General features: G+C 31.9%; 1 protein-coding gene across 1 annotated transcript in view; it reads right to left on the bottom strand.

The window, feature by feature from the left end:
• Positions 1-25,391, bottom strand: part of LOC129226525 (uncharacterized) — a 105,178-nt gene that overhangs the window by 16,001 nt on the left and 63,786 nt on the right. Inside the window, exons 10-13 of the mRNA XM_054861134.1 lie at positions 18,422-18,721; positions 14,401-14,505; positions 9,310-9,537; positions 6,355-6,699 (exon numbers count right to left, since the gene is read on the bottom strand). Coding sequence (XP_054717109.1) covers positions 6,355-6,699; positions 9,310-9,537; positions 14,401-14,505; positions 18,422-18,721 — 978 coding nt within the window. The remainder of the gene's footprint in view (positions 1-6,354; positions 6,700-9,309; positions 9,538-14,400; positions 14,506-18,421; positions 18,722-25,391) is intronic.

Raw genomic sequence — 25,391 nt, 5'->3', positions numbered from 1 at the left:
TTTAACAAAATGGTAAAAAAAAAACATATCAAGTTAATTTTTTTGGGAAAAAAAAACTACAAAACAATTTCTACATGGCATGAGTATAGAAAATTTTAAAAAAGTACTTTACTTCTAGAAACCACTTAGCATAAGAATGTTAAGAAACTATTAAAATCACTCTTAAAAACATATGTGTATTAATGGTAGAACGAAGAAGTAATTGAAATTATTTTGACCTAAATTTTCAAACAGTATAATAATTGTTGCAAGAACAACAGGTAATAGTGAAAGAATGGAAGTAATGTAGTTATTCTTATATACCTAATTGACATATTTACGCAAAACAGATGAAACCTTTTGACATCCATTCATAGGGAGCTTTTCTCTAATCAAGAACATAGGTTTTAATGAATGAAAACAGCATTTTAACAATAACAAATAAAGATATTTACTTAAGTACACAAGTTAACTCTATTTCAAATAATTTAAGTATGTAACAAAAAAATCTTAGATTGCTTTTGTAAGAAACAACTTTGAAATGCAAGGGGAAAAAAAAGAAAAAAGAAAACATTTAGTCAATTTCAAAATATATAAAAGAAGAAACCAACTTGGTTATAAAATAAAAGAATCATTTAAGTCTGAAGAAAGGAAAAACTTTATAATCTGAGGCGACAGCAAATAGTTTAGCGGCAAAAAACAAAGTTTTTTTGATTGAAAGTTCAATTTTAGCAATTAAATTAAAGACGCGAAGTAATAGTTTTTAAGCTTTTATCAGTATTAATTTAAAAACCAAAGATTTCTTCTTGAAATCGTGATTACAGTACGCTAATCACTTCGAGACAATGAAATAAAGGCAAAGGAGCTAAGGCATTAATGAAGGCTTCCTCTTTGCCTGTATGGTTGCTTATTTTACGTCGCATTGAAAGTGTGAAAAAAAAAATTCAAGCTAGGTAAAATAAACAACCTAACAGACACAGAAGCAATCTTGGAAAGTTCATCCTGCGGTTAATAAGTAAGATTCAATACTTTGATGCTGAGGAAAAAAAGATTTAAAATTATACGGCAGTGTATAATCGCACCTCATTATTTTTACTTTTTTTTTGAACAGATAATTGGCAGAAAATGCGTAAAGAATTTGGATACTTAATTTTGTAATTTATAAAATAAAAAAAAAAAAATTTCTTCGTGAAATCAATTTTCCCTGATTTTTTGGAAATTCCCTGATATTTCCCTGATCTGTCGTCACCCTGCATGGCATATCACTGCTCAAAAGATATTTTAGAAAAATGACACTATAGAGGCATTTATGCTTTTAGTTCTATGCTCAAATATATTTAAACTTCAGTTTGTTCAATCACTAATTTTATTTTACATGGCACATTTTCTGTATTAGAGCAAAAAATTAATAAAAAAGTATTTGAATGTCTTTAACTTAAAGCAGTGATTTTAAAGATGTTTTAATATTGAACTAGGGTAGCGATACATTTCAATGTCTTAACAAAACTAACAAACATTTTTATAACTAATCCAACTTAATAAAATAGCAAATTACAGTGGGTTACATAGCTTTGCTTGAAAGAATTAATTAAATGCAAAAATAATTGAAATGCAATAATGTAATATTAGTGAGCCTTTTGACGCCCAGTAGCAGAAACAACATTATGCAGCGATATTTATAGCAGATTCTTGAGAAAGTCTGCAGCCTATTTCATTATTGAGGAAGGAAAAATCTAAATTTTTTAAAAAGAAAAACCATTTTAAATATCAACTAATGTAGATGTATACCGCATTTTCTGGGCTAGATGTTGAATGTAATCGCTTTCTCCATTGGTTTAAAAGAAAGAACTGTGCTTATTTCTTATTGGAAGAGACATTTGCAGCTTTCCACGGAGTTCGCAAAATCTCTTCTTTAATCCACCATCGGACTTTGGAGAAAGCTTATTGCTATTTAAGAAACATCATTGGATACTGAAAATCTGCCCTCTATTCTATTTAAAGAGCCGCAGTCTGTTTATCAGGGCCTTCACTACTTTCTCTATGTCTTGCTGTATGTGTGTCCCCATGTTTCGTATTAAACGTATTTGTTTATGTTCAGCTGCCTGAATCTCTGCTTTACACAACCTTTCAACAGCAGAGCGTGGTTAGTTCTAAGTTTTTCCCAGCTACTAAATCACTGCAGTAGCGGAGTAACATGGGGGACGAGATAAAATATTCCGTTGAGCCTTTTGACGGAAGGAATTTCTCTCTGTGGAGCAGGAGAATGGAAGCGGTTTTCGCAGCAAAGAATTTAGAGATGTTTTTGGAACGTGAAGCGGATTCTTCGAAAGCTAATGAACTTTTAGCAAGTAAGAAGGCCTATGCCTTGATGTTATCATTTCTTAGTGATAAAGTTTTGGTTTCGCTTTCGGAAGAAAAGACTTGTGCTGAAGTAATTGCAAAATTGAAATCGATCTATGTTCGAGAAGGAGCAGTCAGTCAGATATTGGTTAGAAAGAGACTTTCAACTTTGAAAATGAAAAAGGACTCATCCATGCAGGAGCATATTGATGAAGTGAACAGGCTCGTTACCCAACTAAAATCGTGTGGCGTGAAAGTGAGCGACATGGACAGTATTGTCCATCTTTTGATGTCTCTTCCAGCAGAGTATGACGCATCGAATTCTGCAATAGAAAATCAGCCTTCGGAGAACTTGACTTAAGAATTTGTTTGCAGTCGTCTTCTGGATGCTGAAGCGCTGATGAGAGATCGTCGAGTCTCGGAGCCCAAATCGTGGAAAACAGAGTCATCGAATGGTGCAGCCTTTTCTACAAATCATCGGGTAGTGTGTAACAAGTGTCGCAAAACAGGGCACATTGCGAAATTTTGTAGAAGTAACATAGTTTGCTACCAGTGCGGAAGAAAAGGACATTTTAAGAGGAATTGCACAGTCCAGACAGAAAAAAATACATCATCAAAGGATGGAGCAGTTGCAGTGACTTTCGTTGTTGGCGAAGTAGAACATCGGTCATTTATAGTAGATAGCGGATCTACAGCTCATATGTGTGCACATCGGGAATGGTTTGAGGAGTTAAAACCATCCTCAGGAACTGTGTCATGCGCTGCAAAAACCAGTAAACTGGAAGTAAAAGGAATAGGAACTGTTCGCGGTGTATTAGGTGACGGTGTGCAAGAGATCCTACTGAAAGATGTGTTATATGTTCCAGAACTAAATGGAAATCTCATTTCAGTGAAACAGATACAAAAAGCTGGATACACTGTGAGCTTCAAAAATGACGAAGCAGTCATTGAAAAGGGAAGTACAAACTTCGTTTTGTGCAAGCTGAATTCAAAAGGTCAATATGCAAGTGATTTTGTTCCCTTCATTTCAAATTCCTTTGTTGCAGAAAAAGATGGAGGTGAACTGTGGCATCGCAGGTTAGGACACTCCGGAAACCATGTTCTGAGCAAACTAGGATTACCAATAAGCGAAAAATTTTGTGAAAATTGTGTGTTAGCGAAGCAGTCCGCGAACCCTATAGGAATAGGAAACCGAAGAAGAGAAAAAGCTCCCATGATGACAATCCATTCTGACCTATGCCGTCCGGTCAACCCACCAACTCAAGCGGGTGAAAGGTATGTTTTAACATTAGTTGATGATTATTCTCGTTTTTGTGAAGTCCGTCTTCTTAAAAAGAAAAGTGATGTTCCCGTGAAAATCAAAAAGTTTCTCAAATTGAATGAAAGCGTTCGAAAAATTCGTTGTGATAATGCCCAGGAATATGTTTCAGGTGAACTTAAAGTGATAGCAAATAAACTTGGAGTTACGATAGATCCCTGCCCCCCTTATACTCACAAATTGAACGGAATTTCAGAGCGGATGAACAGATCACTTTTTGATAAAGCCCGTGCACTTTTATATGATGCAAATTACCTAAGAACTGTTGGGGATATGCTATTCAAGTTGCAGCATATATTCATAACAGAATCCCTAGTTCAAGCATAAATGAAATGTCACCCTTTGAACTAAAATATTCCCAGAAACCGGATTTAAATCAAATAAAATTATTTGGTTGTGATGCTTATGCAAAAATTCCTGATACTCGCAGACAAAAATTAGATCCGAAATCTAAACGAATGATCTTCATTGGATATTCTAGCATGGGATATCGATTAATGGATCCTGATACGAACAGAGTTATTGTGTCACGTAATGTTCGCTTCAATGAAAATAAAGTATATGTGCAAGATAGAAGTAATTCACCAGACGAGGAAAAACACAGCACCGAAGAAAATAAAGAGTTAGGAGAAAACGAAACCAATGTAAAGCAAGAAGTTCCGGCAGATACACCCCGACGATCAGAAAGAAAAAGAAAAAAACCAGAACGATTTGAAGCAATGTACACGTCAGAAGAGACGTTGACCTTTTATGACATCTCAAAACTACCGGAAGAACAACAAGCCCAGTGGAAAGTCGCGATGGGGGAAGAATTGCGCTCCATCCAGATAAACAAAACTTGGGAACTGGTAGATCTCCCTGATAACGCGACCCCCATAAAGTGTAAGTGGGTGTTTAGGAAGAAAAGAGATGGAACTCTCAAAGTCGCAAGAGGAGACCAGCAGAAGGAATACGTACAAACTTATTCGCCAGTCATTGGAATGCCTTGTTTACGATTAGTTCTTGTTTCGATTCTTCAAGAGGATTTAAAGGCTTATGTGATGGATGTGAAAACAGCTTTTCTGAATGGTGAGTTGCAAGAAATTGTTTTTATGGAACAACCGCAAGGATTCAACGATTCATCTGGCAGAGTATGCAAATTAAATAAAAGTTTATACGGATTAAAACAAGCTCCTAGACAATGGTTCTTCAGATTTTCGCAATTTATGTTGAAAATTAATTTTAAGCAGTTAAACTCGGAACCGTGTATTTTTATCAGAATTGTGAATGGAAGAAAAATAATAATTTGTTTATATGTTGATGATATTCTTATCGCTGGATCAGATGTTTCAGAAATAATGATTGTGATTAAACTTCTTCAAAATGAATTTCAGATGTCCAAACTCGAACCAGCTTCTGAATTTTTAGGAATTCGTATGGAATTTACTTCTACTAAATTAGTGCTAGATCAAAAGGAGTATATTCTTAAACTATTGAAGAGATTTAACATGAGTGAGTGCAAGCCGAGTGCAACACCTTTAGAAGCAAAGTCAACTCCAGCTGACTTTGAGGAAGGAACTAGCTTCAAAGGCCTTACCGTGAACTAGTTGGATCTTTATTGTATCTTGCGATGACAACACGACCCGATATACTGATCGCTGTGAACTGTCTCAGTCAATTACAGGAGAATCCAACAGAATCGGCTTGGAATGGACTTAAAAGAATTCTGCGATATTTAAAAGGCACATTGGATTATAAAATTGTGTATAGTAAGTGTTGTGACTCTAATGTTGATTTATCTATGTATGTTGATTCAGATTGGGCATCAGATCCGCGTGATCGCAAATCAGTTTCAGGTTACGTTATTTTTTATAAAAAGTGTCCAATTTTATGGAGCATGAAGAAACAAAGTTCAATAGCTGTTTCTTCTACTGAAGCTGAGGTACTTGCAGTTGGTAAGTCTTTATTAGATCTAGTGTATTATAAAAATATTGCATGTGAATTTCTTATTGTAAATAACATTGTCATATATGAAGATAATCAGTCTGCAATCAAATGTATAACTAATGAAAATAGTTCTGGTAGATTGAAACATATTGATGTTAAGTTAAAGTTTATTAGAAATATTTTAAGTGTTGAAAATATATATATTGAATATGTTTCTACTGATAAGCAAATTGCTGATATGTTTACTAAGGCTCTTCCTAAATTTAAATTGCATGAACTTATGTCATTGTGTTGTTTAGTAATAAGCGATTAAGGGCGGGTGTTGAATGTAATCGCTTTCTCCATTGGTTTAAAAGAAAGAACTGTGCTTATTTCTTATTGGAAGAGACATTTGCAGCTTTCCACGGAGTTCGCAAAATCTCTTCTTTAATCCACCATCGGACTTTGGAGAAAGCTTATTGCTATTTAAGAAACATCATTGGATACTGAAAATCTGCCCTCTATTCTATTTAAAGAGCCGCAGTCTGTTTATCAGGGCCTTCACTACTTTCTCTATGTCTTGCTGTATGTGTGTCCCCATGTTTCGTATTAAACGTATTTGTTTACGTTCAGCTGTCTGAATCTCTGCTTTACACAACCGTTCAACAGAATCCATAGCATGTACTTGCATTAGCCTCATATTTTTTAGCATTTCTTGATGCTAATTTTTTTTTTTAAGTATGAATCACGTTTTATCTGTAGATAGAATTTTTTTTTTGTCTTAATTTTTTATAAGTATGTAAAAGACTTACCAGCAATAGTGCTATTTAGCACAAAACCAGCATCAGAAACTAGTTTATCTGCCTTTAATGATTGACCACAATCTTTGGAATCAAACTCAATTACAGTTGATCCTTTTAACAACATATCGTTGGGCAATTTATTTCCAGAAATCTGAACAGTTTTATTTCCAGCAGAAACTTTGAGGCAATGTTTTGACGCCAACTGCAGTGATTCAAAAGTCAGAAAAACAAAATTTTCTTTGGGAACAGATACATTCCATTGACAATTGGCAAGTAGAGGATAAGTGTCTGGGTATCGTGGAGAAGTGATGAGAAATGATTCTGATGGCACAGGTGAAAAACGTTTCTCGCAAGCTACAGACAAAAAACAGTCTATGAATTATACAAAGGATTAAAAGTCACATAATAAGTAAGTCATAGCCTTCAACATTGAGAAACAATATAAATCTGTTTAATAGTATGATTTGGATGCTTCACTTGCCAAATCGATTAACTCCATAGAATAAAAAGTGGAGAAAAGTGATGAAGAAGATAGTGTTATCCATAGGAGTGAATGAACCCTTGTGTTACCTTTTCTGCCATCGCAAGATCAGAAATGTACTAAACCAAAAGTTTAATATAAATTCACATTCTAAGCATTGATTTAGCACTATTAAAGCAGAAATGAGGATTTTTTAAAAAGTGGAGTTAATCGATTTGGCAACTGAGGCATCCATTTATGAATCAGAGTCAATCAACAGTTTGTCAACAGTTCAACATTTTAGTGATAACATTTAAAGAATTAATTCCCATTTCACGATTAAAAATAGATAAATCAAATATGAAACCTAGGGTTCGATCCAGATCCGAATTGAGTTTACTTTGCTGCCTGTTCACAAAATTCTCCATCCTAAAAGGGGTCCCTTCACAAAATTACACATTGTAAAAGCAGCCCACTCACAAAAATTCGCATCATAAAAGCGTCCTTTCAACCTTGAAGGCTCATTTAACATCAAGGTAGAATTATCGCTAATATTAATAATTACTATATGGATGACACCTTTTTATAAAGTGACCATGCACTTGGGGAAAAATTGAAATTAACAACATATATTTAAAAAAAAAAAAAAACTCATGTTTCAGGTCATTTTTGCATATTACATCATTTATTATTATTATTTTTTAAATCACTTTTGAGGGTAGCATTTTTTACTCCCAAAAATTTTAGCTAAAGGATTTTTAAAAGTGAAAGAAAATTATACTTAAGCAGGAAATCAAGAAAAAGTCTAAAATGTAAAAAAAAAATGGGAAATTGCCACAAAAACAATAGAATTGGCAAGTAAGAAAATCTGTGACAATCATGCAAGGAAACAAAAGTATTTTTTTGCTGAGGGGGGAAAAAACCCTAAAGGTATCCTTAACTTACTTTTAATTTTGTGGTCTACATTTATTGTTTGTGAGAAATAACATAAGTAATAAAGAAAAGAATTAAATAAGATAACATCAGGTAAAGTGCACTCTAAAAGATTTTAGCTGAGTTTTAGACTTGTGCTGCCTAAAAACAACTACAGTCGGACCTCCATATATCGAAGTAGTAGCAAATTGTTGAAGAAAAAATTCGATATATAGAAACGATTTTGTTTCATCCAACTAAAAGTATTATGTCCAACTAAAAGTCTCATAAAACAGTAAAATTAAAGCTAATTTACATGTATGAAACCCAATTTCAAATTGATACAAACATAGGATAAAATAAAAGTTAATTAAAAAAATAACAGAAATTACATTTTTGCGCCTTCATACATCTTCATTTTTCTTCAAATCAGCTTGATCCGCAACATTAGGGGATTTTCATTTTGACAATGTAATCAAAAGAAAAGTAAAAAATCAAACTTGAAACTAATTTTACAATGTCACTGGTTACAACTAAGTTTTGAAATAAACTTGAGGGAATTTAAGAACTCCAGAATGAAACAACAAACTATCTACATACCCCTCAACACCAGATTCCTTATGAGTTTCATAGCAAGCTTAAGTGAACATAATTTTCTCCCCTAACCTTCATTTTTCATGAGACCAACAGTTTCAAGTGGAAAAAAAATCTATGAATGTCTCGAAAAAAAATAATAAAGATTTTTTCGATATATAGAAACAATTTTTCTATGTAATGAACATAGAAATTCGCTGGGATTTTGATATCTAGAAAATTTTTATGCGTGAAAGTTCAACTGTATAATTCCTTTTCTGAAGAATTTAGAAGTTTCAAACAAACTCAATATTATGCTGAAAAATTCAGCATCCAGAATTTAACTAGTTCAAGATTTTTTTTGTTTTTCTCTCTATTAGCAAATTTAGTGAAAAGCTTTTATACGATTCACATAGTAAAAGAACAAAGTAAAATTTAAGAAAAATGCTTTAAGGTTTACACATGGCCTATTTTTCTCAAAATATGTCAAATGATCTTGGCCGATAGACATAAATCATACATAAACATAAATAACAACAAATATAATTTGTCACATTATTAGTAAAGATTACGAATGATGTTATCTTAAAAACATTCAGATTTGCACATTCATGCATGTCCTTTACTTGGGGGGGGGGGGGGCGTGATGGTTAATTGCACATAATACAGTGAAATAGGTTTAACACAAAAATGTTTCGCATGAAAAATCGGTTAACACGGAATAGTATTGCGGTCCGGACAGTATACTTGTGCACTTTAATGTAAAACTTTTGACATTACATTCTTTTAACCTGAAATTTCTTTTTGGTCCTTTCAGTTTTGTGTTGAACGTTTTTCACTGTATTGGTCTTCGGTCTGTTGCTCTGAGGGAAAAAAGATACTTTTGCTAAACATTGAATACAGAACTCATTGCGTTTATCTGACTTTAGGATCAAACAATTTAGCAAGAATTAGAGCAAACATTGATAAAACATTTTTTTTTAGATCAAAATTATTTCTTTCAAACTCTAGAAACTTACTTGGTATATAGCTTGAATGTCCAACTAAAACAATATTATTTGATTGATTCATACACTTTCCTTGAGTAACTGTGACCAGAGCTCCAACCTCAGCTTCAATAATAAGCTGAGGTACATGAGTAGTATCAGGTGTAATGCTACCGACGAGCGTTTTCTTTGGATCTAGCTTCTGTATCTCTATTTTGGAATCACTGCTTAGTGAGAAGTATTGCAGATCTAAAGCAAGCACTATAAAAGAGAAAAATGAATGAATATGGGGATATCAACAAATAATACCACTCTTTTAGGGGGGGGGGGGACTGTCATGAAATTGCAACAGTTTGTGATAAAGAGGAGGGAGGAGATAGCTAGAAGTGTCACATCACCCTTTTTTTATGAGATTATGCTGATGAAAAAGTGTGACATGTGACAAGAGAAGGAGAGGGGGTAAGATTTTCGAGAGACTTCGACAAAATAGGGGGAGGAGATTAAAAATGTATTTAAAAAAAATGACATCATTTACAGACAACCCCTATTGAAAATAGTCGCTGATCTCATAGATTATAAATAGTAAAAAAAATAGGGTATTTCTTTTTTTTTAATAAAAAAAAGAAAAATAAAGTTAAATTTATGTATAAACATTCAAAATGATTACTATGAAGCATGTCGAAATCGTGTAATCGCGGGGCCATGAGCAGACTTTTGTTTTGGAAGGGTTTTACCAAACTCAATTTCTTATGAAATCTTAAAATCTACATGATCCAGAAAATTTTATTTTATTGGTATATTTTTTTGGTTTTTAATATAATAGGTTATTTAAATGAGGGTGTGCTGCTTTAAGGTCATTTACAGAAGTAAATTAAAAGATGATTCATTAAATGAAGGTGGGAAAATCTTATGTGAACACTACATAACTTTACCCCTATTAAATATTTGATATCTTTTTAACAACTCAAAGGAATAGATGTGTATTCACATACATGCACGTTTGATGTAATGCAGGGTGGCGACAGGAACTGTGAAAAAAAGTTCCCTGACTTTTCCCTGATTTCCCTGATTAAGTTCACCAAATTTCCCTGATTTACGTTACCACGTTTTTCAGTTCGATTACGTTTTCCTTCTTTGCCCTACTTGAAATCCATAGAATGTTTGTATAAAATGCAGTATTTTAAACGTTTTAAGTTGTGTAAAGTTGTTGAACTAAAGGTATATTTTTAAAAAATGCTACTTTCTTAATAAAATGGTTAAAATAAAACATATCAAGTCATTTTTTGGGGGAAAAAAAACCCTACAAAATAGTATATTAAATTTTTCTACAATGGAAAGATTATAGAGAATTAAAAAAAATATATACTTTACTTCCAGAAACCACTTAGCATAAGAATTTTAAGAAACTATTAAAACCACTCTTAAAAACATATGTGTATTTATGATAAAACTAAAAAGTAATTGAAATTATTTTGAACTAAATTTTCAAAGAGTATAATAATTGTTGCAAGAATAACAAGCAATAGTGAAATAATAGAAGTAATGTAGTTATTCTTATATAACTAATTGACATATTTATGCAAAACAGATGAAACCATTCGACATCCATTCATATGGAGCTTTTCACTAATCAAGAACATAGATTTTAATGAATGAATACAGCATTTTAACAATAAAAAATAAAGATATTTACTTAAGTTACTTAGTTTACTCTATTTCAAATGATTTCAGTATGTAATGAAAAAAAAATCTTACATCGCTTTTGTAACAAACTTTGAAATGCAAGGGGGAAAAAAAGAAATAAAAAAGCAATTAGTTAATTCCAAAATATATAAAAGAAGAATACAACTTGGTTATAAAATAAAAGAATCACTTAAGTCCAAAGAAAAGAAAACCTTTATAATCTGCGGTGATAACAAATAATATAACGGCAAAAAACAAAGTTTTTTTTATTGAAAGTTCAATTTTATCAATCAAATTAAAAACAGGAAGAAGTAATAATTTTAAAGTTTTTATAGTATTAATTCAAAAACCACAGATTTCTTCTTGAAATTCTGATTACAGTATGCTAATTACTTCGAGACAATGGAATAAAGGCAAAGGAGCTAAGGCATTAATGAAGGCTTCCTCTTTGCCTGTATGGTTGTTTATTTTACGTAGCATTGAAAGCGTAAAAGGAAATTTTAAGTTAGGTAAAATAAACAACCTAACAGACGCAGAAACAATCTTAGAAAGTTCATCCTGTGAGGAATAAGTAAGATTCAATACTTAGACGTTGAGGGAAAAAAATATGCGGCAGTGTATAATCACACCTCATTAATTTTACTTTTTTTTTTGAGCAGATAATTGGCGGAAAATGTGTAGGGAATTAAAATACTTAATTTTGTAACGCAAAAAAAATTTTTTTTCCTTCATAAAATCAATTGTCCCTGATTTTTTGTTATTTTTTCAAAATTCCCTGATATTTCCCTGACTTTTCCCTGATTAATAAAGTTCCCTGACTTTTCCCTGATCTCCCTGATCTGTCGCCCCTGTAATGCTTCTTAAATTCTTAGTTTTGACGCATAAAATATGTTAAATATAGAGTTAGACACTTTGAACTTTAAAGAAATATTGAGCATCAGGTATTAAAAAATTGAAGGAAAACATTGTATGGTTTTGTAAAAAATATTTGCAATAACTACAATTAAAAATAAATAATGTAGATAAAGTACACAATTCATACACATCAATAATAATTTCGTTTTTCAAGTTAAATTAAAAATAAATTAAAATAAATAGTAACAGTATTTTTTTCACCAAAATTAAAAAAAAAAAAATGAAAAGCATTTTTTGGAATTATTTTGAAAATTTTTGGAGGTGTTTGAACCTTAAAAATCCACTCCCTAAATACCGCCATGATGTTAAGGAATTGGTCATTGTGCATAGAATCCTTTTAAGGACACTTACAAATTTCTCTCTGAAATTTCTAAAAATATATTTTATCTCAAATTACATAGCAGATTATCAAAGCAAAATGCTACAGTTCTTACTATCCACAACATAGAAGCACTGTTATCATATTTCATTTTGTGTTTTCTCCTGCAAAAAATGAAAATGGTGGTTTCTCTGCTTTTCAGCATGGAGAAAACACAAAAAGTGAGTTTAAATTTAAAATTTCTAATGTTACGAAAACTTTTTACGAACTTATGTTTAGTTAATGCTCTTTTCTAGAACACGTATGTCTCAAATAGTTAAAAATAATATTTTAATGCTGTTATATTAACTGTTTTCCTATGCTCTACACCTAGGATGTTAGGCATGCATTCTTAAAGTTCTAAGCCAAACTAAAAAGAATTTCTGCTATATATTTGAAAGAAAAATAGATCAATCAAAAAATTTTCTTAATGCTATCAAAAGGATATGAATAAATTTCTCACACAAAATTTCAACTTAAAAATGTATTTCACAATATTGTGCATTTATTTCTGTACATCCATATATTAACTTAATTTTTCTCAATTTTAAATCATAAATGAACTTTGCTGCTGAAAACCTGTTGTGACTTCACAATGAACAAGCTTAGAAGTCCCAACACTCTCATATTCCAGCTGCATTTCATCATTAGTCTCATTGTTTCTGAATAATTATCTACTTCCTTGTTTTTTGACTAAAAAAATTTACTCTACAAAATGATCAAACTTAATACGAATTTCAACTTATTTCATTACTAGAAAATCGCACGTCAAGATATGACGGGTGAAAATTGCTTCAACATTTTTGAACAAAGTAATGCCTCTTTGGTGATATTTTGATAGTTGAAATTTTAACCCTAACTGAAGAGGATTAACTATAAATTTCAGTACATAGCATTTAGAGACGTACCGAGTACTCGGTAACTACTCGGTACTCGGCCTACTCGGCCAATATGCCGAGTACTCGGTACTCGGCCAAATTTTGATCAGATACTCGGCCAATACCGAGTAGTTGCAAAAAAATGAATATATAATTAAATTTACAAAAAAGCTCAAGCATATATAATTTTCTGCAACCATTTACAATTCAAATTCAAATTTTGAGAATAATGAAGTTTGAAATACTTCAATGGAATAAATCTTGGTTCGAATGTCTCGAAAGTTAATAAAACTTTTTTGTTAAAAATTGTGCAAATATGGAATTTTTGTAAAACAAACTAAAATTAGTTATAAGATATATAAAAATACCTTAGCTTTAAAAATAAAAGGAAATAAAACAACGTTAGAAGCACAGTGCAGGATCACTGCAGACACGTGTTTTGGCGTTACGAGGAATTTCTTTTTCAATGCACAAAATGTGAGCTCGTTGATTTAAAGGCATCCGGCAAAAGTCAAATTTTTTGTCGTATGCCTTTACATTCTTTAGTTCACATGTTATGCACTGAAAAGACGATCCTTGTAACACAGAAAAACATGTCTGCAGTGTTCCTGCACATTTGTTTTTTTGCTTTTAAATATTATATGTTTATCGAACTAGACCTATAATGAATAAATTTGTGTAATTTGTTTTAATTCCAACTTGATAAGTCATACCTTTTATTTATTCATTTTTAATTTTTTTAATTATTTTTGCAAAATTTTGTAGTTAAATTTCAGCAGGAATTTAGTTTAAAAACTATTATATGGAAAAGGAGGTCTATACTACTATTTCAATAAGTTCAAAATTCATCGGTGTGTGTCGGTGGTCCTTCTTTCAACATAATTGGTACTGGGAAACTCGGCCGAGTAGTGAAAGGCCGAGTTACTCGGTAACTCGGTACTCGGCCAAGTAGTAAAAGGCCGAGTACTCGGTACTCGGCCAAAGTGCTACTCGGTACGTCTCTAATACCATTCATTGTTGACCACTTTTTTATTTCTTCATTCCCCTGAAATGAGTCTTACCAGTAAAACAGTTAAATTACTGGATGCAGTTTGACCTTGTCACAATAAAGCCTCTCGGCATGTTAAAAATTATCAAAACATATCAAATTATCATGACGTGGTGCAAGTTTCATTGTTGATGACGTCAGAAGCGTTACTCGATCATTGGAGGATACATGAGGATTATTACAGAAATGCGATTTCAATTACAAATGTAATTTCAAAACTAGATAAAAGGTAATTTTTTTACTTGAATTGGATAGGTTCTGAGGCGGAATAACCCACTGGCAAGTTGTATTACAGTTTTCATTCAAAATGTAATTTTCTGAAGTTAGAGTACTCATATAATCACAGCCTGAAATAAAAAACAAACAAGATAATAGTTTCAGACATGCATCTAAGAAATTGCTACAAATTACAATGTTATACAGTAAACTCTCGATTATCCGCAGAATAGGGTGGCACAGTAACCCCTGATAAGCGAAAGCTGTGGATAATCCGAAATAGGTAAAAAATGATACTTAGTGTATACAATAGCTAAAAAATATTAACCGCAGTCTCACATACATGTAAATTATATCTAAAAACATTGCTGCATTGCATTTACTAACATTGAATAGGGTCAGGTGGGGTAAAATGGGTAGTGGGGTAAAATGGGTAGTCAAAATATATGGTTTAAAAGGTCAGTTTTTTTAAATTAAATTTGCATTTTTTTGAGTTGGTCATTATACTTGGCTGTTCTGAATTCTATATCACAAAATATATTTTTTCAATAGATTATTTTTTAGTGAGTGGTAACACTTTAAATTGAAGTCGATAAATTCAAGCCGCATGTTGTCTGCTTAAACTTCTATTTCCAGCTCCTCATTTTTGAGGAATTTTTATTACTGTGTCATAATATCTTTAGTTGGACATTTTTATTGCTGCTTCAACTTAAAGGGAAGAAAAAAATAATTTTTTTTTCTATTTTTAATCTCATATTTTGAAAATGGGGTAAAATGGGTATATACGGTTAGACTTATCATTCCAGCAAGCTGTTTTAAAAGGTACAGCATATTTTCCTTTAAATGAATATTAATTCATTTGTGGTTAATTCAAAATGATTAAAACATAAAAATATGCACAATGCCATGATTTTATAAAATAAACTTCACTCCATCATAATAAATAAAAATAAGCCACAGGTATACTTATTCTAGTGTTTGTGTGCACTTGCGCATAAAATAACAATTTCCTCAGAATATGCTGGGCCCAGCCTGCTGTTCGTCACATTTTTATTTGATTCCAATCAGACTCAATCAATTTCTCTAATGTACCTTTAACTTCTCGGAACATATTCTCATTACAATCTGAAAAGTATGCGTCACAAAGCACAATTTTGTCACCTTATTAAAGATTTGAAAAGGGCAATATTGTCAGCAATTTCAACAAGTGCTTCAGATTTGACAACTACATGCATGATTTATTTAAAACAACTTAAACAGGTGCTGGCAAATACAGGAAATATATGACAAAGATGTTTTAGAAAGGCTAAGAGTTGAAAATGAAAAACGTAAGGAATTTAAAAACAAGAAAATAAAAAATAGATGAAAAAGAAAGTCTCCATTCAGAGGAAGTATCTGGAATAGAAACTATTGAAAATATGCTTATGAAGCAAAGTTTAACTACAGGTGCAAAGGTATAAGTTTTATACTTTGAGGAAACAAGCAAGAAAGAATTTATTGGCAAATATATGGCTGTTGAGGAAAATTTTATGAGGTGAAATATTTTTAAAAAATCCGAGATGGGAGATTTTTTTATATTATTCCTGATGTAGATGACATGGATTTCATTGAAGAACATCAAATAATAAAAAATTTTAATGAGCCACAAATTAACAATAGGCCATTACTTTTTAAAAAGAAAGACAAGTATGGATATCATGCGTTCAAAGAAACCTTATTAATATTTTGTCAAATTTACTGTTTGCACTATTTTTTTTTAATTAAATAGTTAAATTTTGATAACTGACTCTTATGCCTTTACTATCACACTGCATTGAACAGATAGTATGCTTTTTTATCACTTCTTAGATTTTAATACCCATTTTACCCCATAGGCTACCCACTTTCACCTGCGTGGGGTAAAATGGGTATACAAAACATATAGTCATAAACACTCCTCTCAAAAATAAATTTGTATCAAATTATGTGTGAAAATCATTTAATTCTTCTCTCAACATATGTAATGTATACATAAAAAAAAAAAATAGAAACGAAATATTTTGACAAAAATACTCGAGTGAAAATCCAAAAGTAGGCTATTTTATACCCTTTTTACCCCACCTGACCCTATGAAAAATACATGTAAAATCTAAAAGAGAACACTAGCACTATCATTTAAAAAAAAAAAAAAACTGAAAATACCCGCAGATAATCGGGAGTTTACCGTATATGCAAATGGTTCTTATAAATAAATAAATAACATTACTACAAATATTTAAAATCGCATAATGAAATATTTTATCATATTATCAACATAAGTAAGAATGTTTTTACAATTTGGAGAAGTAATTATATTTGAACAGCAGGTTAATACAAAAAGAATCTCCATCTAATTAATGGAAAATGTTCATTATTGCTTTCATGAATACATGATTGAAAGCAAAAGACATTTTAATACTAAAAATTTTACCTACCCACATGATGTTGATTTTCATTCCTGCAAACAGTTTTGAGCTATGTGCGTTTTTATTTTTATTATTTATATTTTTCTCTTACTATGCTGATTAGTATTTTTAAAAAAGTTAAAGAAATATAATAATAAACTTCTTTACAGTTAATTCAGGATCATTACAATATTAACTGCTAACAATAAAATGAGAAATAACATGAGTTCCAACATTCCATAAGATTCCTGCTTACAAAATAATATACTCTATATAAATAAAACAAAGAATATAAAGGTATGTGTGTGCGTGTGTATGTATGTTCCCTATACAAATTCCAAATTTTTAATCCAATCTCGACCAAATTCAGCAGGGAGGTACTTCGGCACCCGAGAGAGAATGTAGGTAGGTTTTTAAATGCCAAAAAAGTACCAAACCGTTTTAATTTTAGTTCCCGAAAATGGCATTAAATAGCTCTTTTTACCCGAAATAATTATCTGATTTTCTTGATTCAAGTCCCATTCGAAAGCCAGCAAAAAATACCCTTATTGTTGAAATACTTTCTTCGAATTAAAAAAAACAAGACTGTAAAGTCACCGGGAACAAATTTAAAAGCATTTTTCAGCCTAATGGAACACCCGCATATCAAATATTAAATTTATCTCTTGCCAACGATCTGAGTTTAAATTAACATGAAGATTTTTCATTTTGATCTGTTGCCTTTTCTTTACTCCACAATGAACAAATGAAACTTTTGCTACTTGCTTTGAAGTAAAAATTTCCCCTTTTGATTATTTTTTGGCCCATTCATTTATTTATTTATTAATTTTTTTTGATTGCAAGCAGATGATAATCAAGAATTATAGTTGCATTAATGGAGGGTTGCGTTTAATTTCTTTGGGAATTTCAGGTTTACCGTTTTCTTTCTTGAAGAATGATTATTTTGACAGGAGGTTTTACCATATTTTTTTTGGCTCTAATTGAAACCTGATTGTTGAACACATGTGTCACTTGAAATAACTTTTATTTTCGAGGTAGACCGTGCAAAGCCGGGCAACACAGCTAGTGAATTAATAAAGCACTCACGCATTTAAGGAAGGGCAATAGCAGGCAATTTCATAGAAATACTAGTCATAGGATATTTAAAAAAAAACATTAATACCTGATGCAAGGTCATCAGCAACATTTACAATCAGTGAAAAAATTAATAATATTTTTAAAAGAAAAATACGCAAATTTTTAATCACTTTCAATAACATCAAAAGGAACTTATTAGGAAAAATGAGAAAAATTAACAGTCTTGAACACTGATTTTTTTGCAAGATCACTGAAAAAACAGGTACTTAGACTACATTTCTTCTAATAAAAAGCAAAAAAAAAAAACTTGCATGACCAAAAAAAAAAAAAAAAAAAAGAGCAAAGGGAAAAAAAATTGGTGTTCACACAATGATGGATAGCGTGTTTATTGTAAAATGAATTCAGACTGCTGGATTACAGGTGTTGCAGAGGCCTGTATCAGCAAGGAAAAATTGTTGCCACTTTTTCCCCCCCTGCTTCCTATTCCCTAGTTTAATTTAAGGCAAATATAAAACATTAAATTTCACTATGTATTATTAGATCTTACCTGGAGTTATGCCACTAAAGTCAGCAGCAAAAGTACTGTTCTGAAAGTTGGTGGCAATAGCCATTAAATAGGAAGACTTTCCTAAAACAGGATACCATATGTTGCCACTGAGTGAAGCTAACAAATTGCTGGTATCAAATCCATCATAAATATCTAGTTTTCCAGGGGGTTGAATGTTGGAAGAAGTGAACCTTAATGAAACAACTTTTTTATCTTCAACCTCTAACAAAAATATGGAATCATTTCCATCTGTTGTATTCATCTTTATGCTTCCAGTATTTTTAAAGTACCCACCTTGTCCTAGAAAGAAAGGATACATTTAAAATCAGGTTCAGTTCACCTTTAATAACAATAATTAGCTCAAAGTATCCATTCATGCTCAGGATAGCTAAAAACAAACTGTACAACATTGACTATCAACTTGAAGAAACATTTGATAAAAAGTTATCCCTTAACAAACTTCCAGTTTCTCCATTTTGAAAGATTCTTCTTACTCAAGGACTAAAATATGAAATAAATATCTAATATATAAAGAGCTTCAATAATATAGATGTAATGAATTTTTCCCAATATTTGTCATAGAACTAAGGGCAAAACAAAGTAATGTTTGTCAGAATGTAAGATAAATCGTTTTGTGTGTCCATTTAATTGTAGATAGTAAAATTAAAATTAACATAATCATAACAGCAAGTTACCATGAGTAAAAACTCTCATACATACATCTCATATATGAGTAAAAATTCTCATAACTATATCCCACAATAACTCAGGAGTATGATATAAATGAAAATTACCTGCTTGAAAATTAAAATATACACATAAAATATAAATACATGTATATACATAGAGAATGTCTCAAAAAGTTTAGCAACAAACTTTCAGGAGAGTTGGATTACCAGAGATGGCATACACATACGTTTTTAAGATTCCAATTTCAAAAATTTTCTTGGGGGAACTTCTCCAAATCCCCTCTGCTCCTTCCCACAAACATCGCCCAAGATCGTCTAAAAATAGCCAAACAATGCGCTTTTGGAGTTAATTCGAACATTTTCTTGGGTAGTGCCCCTGGATTCCCAATATCTACATGAATATTACACTTCTTACTACCCAGGTGCTCATATTACTATTTATTTTCCTCCTCATACGTAAACGCAATTCTCCTTATTTGAACTCTCCAATTCTAATGATGATCTCCCCTAAAACCAGAAGCTAGATTCACTCTGTTTTACATTTGAAAAAAAAAACTCCACATTTCTCAGACTATCAGAAAGCGTGAGTTTTTATTGTATATGCTTTGATTCAACAGTATTTAACAAACATAGCTTCATTCTTCAGTTATTTTACAATAAAGTTAAAGGAAGAAGTTAAGGAAGTCCATTGAACAAAAAAAAAAAAAAAAAAAAAAAAAATCACAGCCCCCGCCCACCTTCTACTGTTAAATGATCATTTTTTTTCAACTAAAATATGTACACACCTTTTCAAAAGATCTATTGAAGTCTCTCTGGAATTTAAAGCTATTGGCCAGAACACATAAAAAGATTAACAGTAGCTTTAAAACTCAAAATAATTCTTCAACTACATAGTTCATCGCTTAACGTGCAAAGCAACCACGCTAGCGTAACCCTGCCCTTAAGAGAGTGAAGCGCTTTTTTCCCCCTGCAATTTAAAGTATTTCGCCAAATAAACTATGCTATAATAAAAACGTTATAAAGAACAATCACAATTGAATAATACGACAAATCAAATAATTTACTTAGATATGTAACAATCTTCAACTATAAGAACAAAAACAAACTTTGAAGAAATAAGGAAAACAAAACCAAATAGAAAAATCCTACAAAAATAAATTATGTACCTGAACATCGAAAAAAAAAACATTCAAAAATCTGTTTGCTGATCACAACAGCGTAGCATGGGCATTAGGGTGTCCCAAAAAAATGAAAGTCATTTTTTTTAAACGCATACCCTCTTATTTTTTTCCTTTTACATTAAAATCGTTGTAAAAAAAGTTTCATGCAATTTGAAGCACGGTAACCCGTGCCGACTTGCGCCTAAAGGCCTAAACGTGCAAATAGCACGTGTATTCATAAGCAAGCGAACGCTGGCGACGCGATACTTTGCGAAGCTCAAAACAGCTGTAAATAGTACACAGAAAACAAATGAAAACAGAAAAAACATATGTTGTGGAGGGGGGGGGGGGCTTATCCGTGGCAATTTTCAAACCGTCAAACGTGTCAGTACGAATACATTCCGGTCAGCGAGCGCACATATAGTCGTTCCATAGGGAACGAAACATGGCACTGGAGTTGCGAAGTTCGAAAAAAGAGATATTTTTAATAGGAGTCGTAAAACACCAAATTACAGGTTTGAAACTTCCCTCTGACGGACAAGTTCTGTCTGTTTTATTTTATAACATTCGAGAAGTAAATTTAACCATCAGTGAAAGTGCAAATCTCGCTATTCCAAAATGCATCATCTTTTGGGAAAAGGCACGCATTCCCACCAAATCGTTGCCAAATTGTGTGAATAACCTTAAAAATCTGTATCAAATTTGGAGAGACTTCCAAAAAAAATACAAAACAAAAAACTGCAAGAAGTATTCAGGCAGAGCTGTCAAAGAAGAAAACAGGCGCATGAAATACGATTCCGCTTCAACATCCTCGGAATTGTATGAACCTGTACAAGAAAATTCCTCTTCGAGCTTTAGTAAAAATATTAATTCAGAAGATTTCCCTGAAACATATAAAGCAGTACCTGGAACAAGTTTATCAGAACCTGGAACTAGTATATTAGAACCTGGAACAAGTATATCAGAACCTGGAACAAGTATTCCAGAACCTGGAACAAGAATTATAAGAACCTGGAACAAGTAAATATGTAATGAGGAACGATTTTATTACTCCGAAGTCAGTTGATGCATTTGACAGGTGTCCAAGTATACGAGATTATGTGTTTATTCTTGAAGCTACTATTGACGCACTTGGGTGTAACATTGATGAATTTCCCATAGGTATCTTCAATTCAAAGAATTCGAATCGAAAAGCGGAAGGAGCACGAGGAAAGAATAAAATTGGTTTTCAGTACGAGGTACCACATGTAGTGAATTTACCTTGGGATATGAAAATGTTGCCTGCTTTGAGCGCTCAAAAATCAAATGAATATCAGTTATCTATGGTTATTTCATAAGGATGTGACAAACAACTCATTGCTGAGTCTAAACTGGATAATTTTACAAGAAAAGAACAAAAACAGGCTGTTTGAAAGGCAGTTTTATATTGGAATCTTGAAGACAAAGTTCAAAACTCTTTTGATGTGATCAGGGGCGGTTCTAGCGCCGGACAAACCGGACTCCTGTCCGGGGCGGCAAATTTGAGGGGCGGCATTTTTGTTCGAATGTCTAAAATATATTTTACATTAGGAGCAAATTTGTATGAGAGTATTTTGCGAGCACAATAGCTTGGGATTCTGAAAAATACGTGAAGGTTTTCTTTCCTCTTCGTTTATTGTACCTTAATTGCTGTCGCCGAGAGCAAATGGTCAACAGTTGCCTGTTTTGGTTGGGAAACGAGACTGAATGGGTGGGGGGTCAGGGTCTGATTACCAGAACTCTCGCCTGATTCTGGGATCTGCTGGGCCCTATACTTCGTTTCACATTAAGTTGGCACTGAAGGGAAAGCTAGGCGAGCCGAATTGCAGCCGTTGTCAAGGAAACGAGGTTACTCTGCGTAGGGCGCGTGCCAGTCAGCGGCGCGACTTGCCGAATTTGGCGAGGGAAAAAAAATAATTTAAACTACCAAGAACGAAACAACAAAAAATTTCATATTTTTATCACCAATGCAAGGTTGTGAATGGGATTTCATTTTACAGCGGCGGAGAGTTATCGGTCACAAAGTAATTGACAAATAATTCATGCCAACCATTACTTCGGAATTGGGAAAAGGTGCCATTCTGTCTTTTTATACATATGTATATGAATCAAAGAAGTACCTTTGTGCAGAAAAGTAAAAGAAAATGTAACAGCGTTAAATCGTTAAAAAGAGAACAACAAACACCTGTTTTGAGGTTTCAAGGAGCCCCTTTTTCATCGAAAAAAAAAAGATTGTGCTCACTTTTCTGCATTAAAACTGGGTGTTCCTTGAAACCCCGAAACACGTGTCTGCAATTCTCGGCAAATTTGTTGTTTTATTCAACGTTGTTTTATTATCTAAAATAATATACTTCAACCCTGTATAAGCGTTTTCCTTTTATACACTCTAGTAAAAACGGTAAAGATCAAAGATTAAATCTCCAGTTTTGATAAAAAAAAATTAAAAAAAGATCGCCCTTTTAAAAAAATTCTATTCAAATAAAAAACTTAGAAACTTCATGGAAACAATTAGCTCTTACTGCATTCCGGAGCTTAGAAAAGATATTAATTTTGAATTTTTCAAAAAAAAGGTCGATTTTAAGCTCAACTTATTTATGAAAAAAGTTAAAAATAATAAACGAAAATGCATGGAGGTTTGTGCAAATAGAAAAGTTATGGCACTCAATTTTGCGTGACTGTGAAAGTATATGACTAACCCTGAAACTGAATATATTAAGAATTATTTTACTTACCTTAGCGTAGTTAATGCATCCTACTTTATAAGTATACTTTGGGAGTGAGTAAATTTACTTCCTATAAAAAATTAATTTGAGGAGGGGTTCTAAACCTCGAGGGGGTGGGGCGAATTAATTTCGTATTTCGAGAGAGATGTGTATGTTTCAAATTTAAAATGAAAAGTAAAACTTCTTCATGCAGCAGTTCATCGGTGTAAATTTGTAATAGTGTATCTGTACATACATGAGAGCATTTTTTTTTTTTCCTCCATAAACTTTTCAAACGAACCAAAAAAAAAAAAGACTTTTGCCGTAGCAAGGATTTGTACACAACAAGTATTCATTACATTCAAACAAAATTCGGCTTTCTTCCATTTTTTCACAATAATTTTCTTGAAGTTTGGGCTCATTATGTAAGAAGCGAAAGCTATTTAAAACTACCAAGTAAATAAATCTCAAATTCAAAGAAAAAAAAAATCCCGGTGTATTTGTAATTTCAGCATGTAAATAATTGAAAACTAATATTTTCATTTCATTTTTTATTTCTTACTCACGAAAACGGTTTTTAAAAATGTATTCAATTGCTTGGAAATAACGATGAAAAGCATAAATGAGAAAACAGACCAGGCGGAAATAGGGAAAACGCTTTGACCACAATGTGGAGAGAAGAGTCATAATGACAATCAGATGTTTTTCCTTGGGCGATGCGAAGTGGGGAGAAACGAGTTCTGGGGGGTTTGCCAGTCCACAGGAAGCCCGCCAAGGTTAACCTTGAAAACTCAAGTCTTCGCCAAGACAGAAGTCGAGTACTTCACACTTTTACTTCTCTTTTATAACAGTTATTGTGCGGCGCCGTATCTTCCATGGTATTTTTTCTTTCCGTTGATTGTAGTCCACGTGTCCCCGACAATTTACCGTACACTTGAAGCAGGGAACATTCAAACAAATAAGAAGTTTTGCAATAGCAGGAACCGTAGCCTTTTTTTTTTCTGCTTGGAGATTTAGGTAGATATTTCAATGGTATTAAATAACGTATCATCCTAATACTAGTTACATTATAACAATTTAAAGTATATTATATATATATATATATATATATATATATATATATATATATATATATATATATATATATATATTTATTATGTAAAATACTTTTTATTGAACTTTCACTTAAAATGGTATATATTATTGCCAGTATTAGTTTTTATTTCATTATAAACACAACTACTATTTTAACTTTTGAATTCTTATAGCTGAGATAGAGTAACATTCATACATGTCCCGTGCATGACACAAATTAAATAAATTTGTAATTTTTCTAATTAATGTATTTGACCAAAAGGCAAGAGAATTGGATAGAAGCACTATAGCATTTGAAATTTCAGAATGAATCTTGATTTATGATCCAATTGCAAAAAAATATGAATTAACATCCTTTTTAACTGTTTTTTGCACTTTAAATGTCTGCAAATATCCCATGTATAACAGGAGAATGACCCTTCTACATTTGCAATTTAATAGTCAAAGTGGCATTAAAACCGGATAAATCCACTAAAGTAAGAGGAAAAATAAAAAGAACGCCCTAAAAAAGACTAAATAGGGGAGGGGGAATTATAATACAGGCCATATTTCTGAACAAAAATCATGTTATGTGACAATTATTTTTACTAATTTTTTTATTATGATAGAAATGCGTAGAATTTTTATTCGAAATTAAAACATAAAATATTTAGTAGCCCCCCCCCCTCCCCCCTTAGCTGTTTTCGGTCTCTAATATTGGTCATTTGTCGTTCGATAAGAAATTTCTTATGATATTTTTTTAAATTCTTGCCATCCTAGAAAATAAACGTTACAGTTACGTGTTTAAAATTAAAATAGTTACCAAAGTATTCGAAAAAAGTTTCACATGAAAAAAAGTTGCTTTCATTTCGAATGCTTCTTTTTTACATGGTATTTTATGACTATTATTTTCTTTATCGATAATTTTTAATAACTATTCAGATTATCCGTTAAAGTATATTTAACCGAAATGGAGGATAAAATATTTGAAATTAAACGTTTTCTATTCTTTTTCTTGATTTTTAAGGCTGTTTCTTTCGAGTTTTTTTTTTTTTTCCTTATAGAAAAAAAAAATCTTATTCTTCTGTAATAAATTATTAAGCTGTTAAAAATTACTCTTGTAGGAAATGGTAATCCTAAAATTCTTACGGAAAGGCACCGCAAGGTACCTTTCTATGTTTAAATTTTTCGCGTGGTGCACTTATTTTACGAACATGAGTAGTAAATATATATTTAGAAAAGAATTGCTTTCTTTTTATATTAAATCCTAACCCACCTTCACCCCCCTATTAACTTTTTATTCATGCATGGAATGGTCTAAATCTTA

The sequence above is a fragment of the Uloborus diversus genome, chromosome 7 (assembly GCF_026930045.1).
Source record: "Uloborus diversus isolate 005 chromosome 7, Udiv.v.3.1, whole genome shotgun sequence".
Lineage (NCBI taxonomy): Eukaryota > Metazoa > Arthropoda > Arachnida > Araneae > Uloboridae > Uloborus > Uloborus diversus.
The sequence above is the reverse complement of the archived record's forward strand: the minus strand, read 5'-3'. Positions and strand labels throughout refer to the sequence as shown.